Here is a 6,355-nt window from a genome sequence, read left to right on the forward strand (position 1 = left end):
TTCCATATACATTTCATCCAATTTTCATACATAAAAACGTTGACATTAATAAAAATTCTATTCCGCGAGTCCAATTAAATTTCAGGCAAGAACGATCGGCAAAGAAAGCAAACTACCCTGGAGGTTCGCATCAAGTGTGAGAACATGTTAACCCATGTTAAATCTGAATCTTTATATCTCTGTGTAAATAGAAGCTTTCACATTTTTGACTGTTTCTCTTCCACCCTTTTGCACCAAACCAACAACGCCTAGATCATTTAGCATGCCATACCTCCCTTCTCTATTCTACTTTATATACCTTGTTCCATTTCACCTATGTTATTTGTGTAATATATCAAATTTATTTATTTGCTTAGTTTTAATATAGCCCTATATGAGGCAGCCCCATCAAGTTATTATTTAAGATATAATAGCTAATTATTGTGTTCTTGATTGTTCTATTGCTTTGAAAAATATATAGATTTGAAATTGAATTAAGTGGACTTTTGGAAGTTAAGTTACTTGTAAGGGATATGATACATTTTATATGAGAATTAAAAATAAATATTTAAGTGGAAGAATGAAAAGTCAGTTATTATACAGGATTAGGAAAGTTATTGGATAGTTCATGGGGAGTAAAAACAACAACAAAGTGAGATGTAGTGTTTTGAGAGATAAATAAAAGATGATTTTGGATTTGAATGTAAATGGAGATAGAAGCTTATAATAGAACTTTGCTTGATACGTTTGAGTTATTTGAGAGCCTAAGACTATTGTCCCACTTGAAAAGTATAGTGAGATTTAGTGCTTTGTTACTTGATTTTAGATTACTAATTAGTGTTTAAGCTCGACATGACATAATCAAAATATATTGAGATTAAATTACTAACTTAATTAATATTTTTAGAAATATGAAATTTGTTAAGAGTCTTTAACTATTCATATACTTGAAAGTGTAATGTGGTTTATTGCTTTTTCCATTGACATTGGATCATTAAATTATTGTCTTGAGTCATTCCTTGGACTTAACATGGTCAAAGTGCTTTGGAACAAAGATGAATGACTTAAAAGTAATATTTTTGGAAAGAAAAATAAATAGATATTGACTAAACGAGTTAATGAGCTAACTTCGATTAGTTCATGCATTACTGTATTTTTAGTTGGAATCAGGGAAAATAAAAGACACGATGATAGAAATATTATTGCAGATGTGGATGAAAACTATAATGATAATGATTTTTCAAGAAGTCTTAGATATTGCTTAGGTGAGATAGTCTAACAAGCATTTAGTTTCATTACCCTATGATCGAGATAGCCCTACATGCAAAAATAAATGGTGTCTGACACCTTGTGTATTTCATGACCACTGGAGAGGATTCTTGAAACAGACTTAACTTACCACACAAGCACATCATATAGAGTTATTAGACAACAGAGAACTTTGTTACTTATCTATCATTATTAGGATATCCTGTACTCTGGTTCGTTTCCCACCATGGTATTTGCCTTCAGGAATATTGAATATCTTATCATTTAAGATACTGGATGATATTGCTTAATCCTATCTATGTTATATAACTTCAATGTCATAATTTATATATTTTCACATGTTCATTGTAGTTGTTATCTTTACCCCATCCTCCATCTTTTCCTTTGTTGTAGTGAAACAATACATTGAACCTAACAAGTATTTGCCTAAGTGACTCTTAGATAAAACTTGATCAACACATCTGAATTAGATAATGATGATTTAAGAAACCCACTTAAGCCATAGAGGTGGAGAACTTGGATACTTCAGAGGACTGGTTTTTCAAATGCAGATTTTCAAGATAATTATGTTACATTTTCAGGTTGTCTTTCTTAACATTGCTGTCAGTATCAGCAGATATCTTTGTAATCATATCATACAGAAGTTGAAATTGCTCCCATTGAAACCCAGAAAGGAGGTGTCAGGGATGCTTGAGAACAACCAGATTTCCTCAATATAAGAGAGTTTTCCAAAGACTATAAACAAGAAACATGATTAGGTTCTCTTGATAGAAATGCAAATCACATTGACATAAAATCCTGTATCCTGCATATGGAGTCAGAGCTGTATCAGTTTCATGTTGTAAATACCATGTCAAATGATATACACCAAAAGATGCAAATTTCCTTTGTATGTTTCAACTTTCAATTTTCCATTCAGAGCTATTCGGGTTCAAAAGTCCCAGTCAAACTGAATCAATTATAATTAGAAACCGGAAATTATGACAGGAGCGGTTTTTGGTTCTTTTTCTTTCTCGCACAGATGCACACAAATTTTCTAGCTCAAACCAGAATTTGGGAACATGTCTTTAAAGGATACTCATGAACATTGTTCACCTCCACCCATATCTCCCAGAGGATCATAACTTAGCAAGACTTCAATTGATTTTCTCCATTTTTCTAAATTGACGTTCCTTCTTCCTAGCAGCCTGAATCGACAATAGTACTTGAGAAGCAGAAGACTTTCTTGAAATGTGTCATGCTATATACTGCCACTGAAAGTTCTGTACTAGAATCGAGCCAATCACCAAAACTTCTGTCGACATGCATGTTAAATCAGTGTATCATATTAAGTTTGAGAAGAATCTAGGCCATGGTTAAAGCAAACGTGAAGCCACTCCCACAGTATACTCTAATTGATGTAGCTTCATTCAGATCTTGACCACAATTTACTGTAATGGGACTGATTTGATCACAAGTATCCCCCAAGCCAAGTTGACCATGCTCACCCCAACCCCATGTCTTTATTTCTCCATTATCTAAATCAAAATAAGAAGTGAGTATGGTTCTGTAATTGTGAATTTGCTTAAGAATATCAAGAGAGTTACATCTTGCCTGTGACAATGATGGAGTGCTCAGATCCTGTAGCAATATCAGCAATCTTTATCCCATCAAGGCCAGGGACTTTCTCCAAATTGGCTTCTCTGAAATCTACTACAAATGACAAAACATAACCAAGTTAAGGGTAATGATATCTACACAATATTAAACTCATCTTGTGTGCACCACTAAATTTACTTCTGAATTTATGCAGTCCCATTTGTTTCTTTCTTTTCTCAAATTTACATGCAATCTATTAGCTCTCTATACATCAGTTGCCTCCCTTGAGCTCCATAACAATTATCTATTTGTCCATATAGTATTTCCCTAAAGATAAACCAAGTTTAAAAGATTTCATTTGCACAAATCCAAAATAAACAAGAACGTAAAAGTTATTGTCTTCAAATGTCGGAGGTACTCAAATTGTTACCAGGTATTTGCTTTGGTCGGTTAATACTCTGATGATCACTAAGCACTCCAAGGTGGTTGCCACCAAGCATATAAACCTCTCCCTCACCTGTACAAAAATTTAAGAACAAAAATGCATACTCCTTAAATAGTGAAGCAACAGCCAGAAGGAATTTTTTTTTGGATACATGCCAATAAATACCAGTCAAAGCTAAAGCATGGTTCCACCCCAAAGTGGCTTTGCTAAAATTCAAAGAAGAGTTCAGGCATTGAGGAGAGTGAACATCTTCAAATCCCTTGAAGCCTCTTCCCCAGGTGTAAAGATGCCCATCAACTGATGCAACAAAAGTACAAAGAGAAGATAATAGAACTATTTACTGAAGATTATGATGTCACTTTCTGGCAACCATTATTCTTGAAGTTTTAAATTGCGGTTGCAGTTGCGGTTAATTTGTAGATAAAGCAATTGCAGGAAAATGTGGTCATTTTGGATACTGCAAGTGTAGATAATTGCGGTTGCGGAGACAACCAAAACCACAATATTATAGCCTCAATTGCAGCTACTAACTGCAATTTAAAAGTCAGATTCTTTTATATGAATGTGACGATGCCTAGTTTACTCAATTCACTGTCCAGAAACATATAGATTAAACATATCATGCAATTGGTGAATTTACCGGACAAAGAAGCACTATGATCTCCATTTGCAGCAATTTGAACAATTTCAGCATCTTCAAAGGCACTAATAACTTGAGGAAGATTAATAGATTTGATCTTATCTTTGGAGACACCTAGTTGACCACGCTTCCCAGAGCCAAATCCATAAACTTGATTTTGTGAACCATCTTCATCCCAATGAATTTTGATGATTGAAAGAGAAAAATGTAAGTTGAAAGTGAAAGATTAACACATGTTCATACTAAAACAGAAACTCAAGTAGTCTAGGCAACAACTACTTTAACCAACACAATACCTTTTAACAAGACAAGAGAATGGCGCATGCCGCAAGCTACCTGTGCAACATGCTGATTAGCAAAGAATGATACTTTCAAAGGGGTGCAGTGTGAGGTGTAATCCCCATGCCCAAGCTGACCAAAAGAGCCGTCTCCACAAGTGAACAAGCATCCACTATCTGGAAATCAATTGGAACAAATTAAAAAGGCCGCAGTTGAAATTCATGTTGCACATCTTCTAATAATTATCATCTCACACTATTTGTGAGCTACACCCCTTTTCACATGGCATTCACACAAGGCAAATACTTCTGCCAGCCAAAGGTACCCAGCCCCTATATTTCTACATTCTTTTCTCTTACCATTCACACCTCAAATTACTTCCTATCTTTTTCAGTCTTTCCTCCTTTCGTATCACAACACTAATCACATCTATCACTTTCTCTCATCTCTTCCTATCTCTCTTTGTACCCCACCCCATCTTATATCCCATCTTGGGGTGTAAGATAAACATTTTCCTTTTACCACCACTCTCATTATTTGGAGCAATGTAAATAAAGGGTATAATGAAACTAATGTGAGATCATCCATTTTTGTAAACACCTTTTTTTCCCATCTACTTCATACTAATTACTACCAATTTATTTATTGTGCCCATAAAAAGAGAGTTTCAACAAACAAGGAGGAATAAGAGCAAAGTGTAAAACCTGAAACAAAAGCTGAGTGGCTCCAACCAGCAGAGACATGGGTTATGAAGTAGGCATTCAAGGATGTTACAATCTTAGGATACAATGAATTACTAACAACCTCTCCATGTCCGAGTTGGCCAGAATTGCCCCTGCCCCATGACATTACCTTACCACCTGCAATTACTATAAATTATTATCTTTTATAAGGAAAAAACAGGTTCATTTGCCAATTGGTCTTTCGAGGGTAAAAGAGGAAAATGAAAGACTTCAAAGAAATAAAATATATTTTTCTCCAAAATCAACTCGCAAATAATCCCATTATGTTAGAGTGTGATGGAGGAAGGAAAAAAACTTGAGAGCCATGGAATACAATTCTTGTTCCATTCTCATTCATTTTTCTTCGAGAACCAACTCTCAAACATACCATGTTACTTTTATTTCTTATAGTGTAACGGAGGAAAGGGAAAGACTTCAAAGCCCTGAAATACCACTCTCATTCCTTCTATGAAGAAACAACTCGCAAACAGACTCCTGAGGTGTTTTTAGAGTATAATTGAGTAAAGAGAAAGAATCCAGAGCCATGAATTACGACTCTGGTGCCTCTTCTCTTCTCAATCATTCTTCTTCAAAAACGAACTCGCAAACAGACACAATGATTATTTAATAAGAGTGAAAGTATAGTGCGAGAAGATGCAGTTACCGGAGGTTAAGGCGATGACGTGAGCGCCGCCGCAGGCAAGGTCAGAGACGGAAGAGAGAGAGGGTTGGTGAATGAGTTGAGGGAGGTGTTCATCTTGAAGCTTGTTTGTTCCTAACTGTCCTTCAGTTCCAGCACCCCAACTCCATATTCTTTGATCATTCTTATTATCTCTCTTCTCTGCTTTTTTCTCTTCTTCCATCAATCCTTCACCTATGCTTTTCTCTTTCACTGTTTTTCCACCATACTTGATGATACAAGAAGCTCTATGTTAATAAGTTTAATTAAAAAAAATAAGGTTAATCTTTGTACAAAATCCATTGACTAACTCATTTATTATCTCCAATGATAAATAATAATAATAACTTTTGTAATCATCAATAACAAAATAATAAGTCACCAACAAAAAAAAACTTTTAATATTGCACTTCCAATTTGGAGATTTTCTTAATGAGCTTTAAATTTACATCCACCAACACCGACAATGTAAAGATATATACATAGTCAATACATAATTCATTATTCATTTAGATTATTTTTTCTAAAAAGTCAAATATGATTGAAAATGAAAGTAGATATACAATAGTAGTATAAAAACTCTTACACTATCAATATATACATTTTTTTTCTTTTTTTAATAAGGAATTACATTAAGAATAAAAGAATGATCACAAATCATGTCCTATATTCTTTTCTTCCTCTTTTGGTTAACTAGTGGTTGTAGTGATATTTTTGTGCTACAAAGATATTTTGTACTCTTTGAGTAAAGAATTCATTTTTTT

At 34.2% G+C, this 6,355-nt stretch overlaps 1 protein-coding gene across 1 annotated transcript; it reads right to left on the reverse strand.

The window, feature by feature from the left end:
• Positions 1-2,239: 2,239 nt before the first annotated feature.
• Positions 2,240-5,849, reverse strand: LOC109340206 (ultraviolet-B receptor UVR8). Its single transcript, XM_019577815.1, has 8 exons — positions 5,577-5,849; positions 4,895-5,050; positions 4,208-4,366; positions 3,912-4,079; positions 3,437-3,568; positions 3,257-3,343; positions 2,842-2,940; positions 2,240-2,765 (listed from the first exon to the last, which is right to left on the reverse strand). The coding sequence occupies exons 1-8, from the start codon at positions 5,773-5,775 to the stop codon at positions 2,593-2,595; spliced, it is 1,173 nt and encodes a 390-aa protein (XP_019433360.1). The 5' UTR covers positions 5,776-5,849; the 3' UTR covers positions 2,240-2,592.
• Positions 5,850-6,355: the final 506 nt, after the last annotated feature.

Source organism: Lupinus angustifolius, unplaced genomic scaffold, assembly GCF_001865875.1.
Source record: "Lupinus angustifolius cultivar Tanjil unplaced genomic scaffold, LupAngTanjil_v1.0 Scaffold_147_79, whole genome shotgun sequence".
NCBI lineage: Eukaryota > Viridiplantae > Streptophyta > Magnoliopsida > Fabales > Fabaceae > Lupinus > Lupinus angustifolius.

Bases quoted from the DNA above. Each gene is read 5' to 3' on its own strand.
- LOC109340206 (XM_019577815.1), bottom strand. From the start codon at position 5,775: ATGGAAGAAGAGAAAAAAGCAGAGAAGAGAGATAATAAGAATGATCAA. The intron at 3,344-3,436 runs GTATTTATTGGC...ATTTTTGTACAG, and splicing joins CCATGCTTTAGCTTTGACTG to GTGAGGGAGAGGTTTATATG. The intron at 2,941-3,256 runs GTAACAATTTGA...TGTCATTTGTAG, and splicing joins CCGACCAAAGCAAATACCTG to TAGATTTCAGAGAAGCCAAT.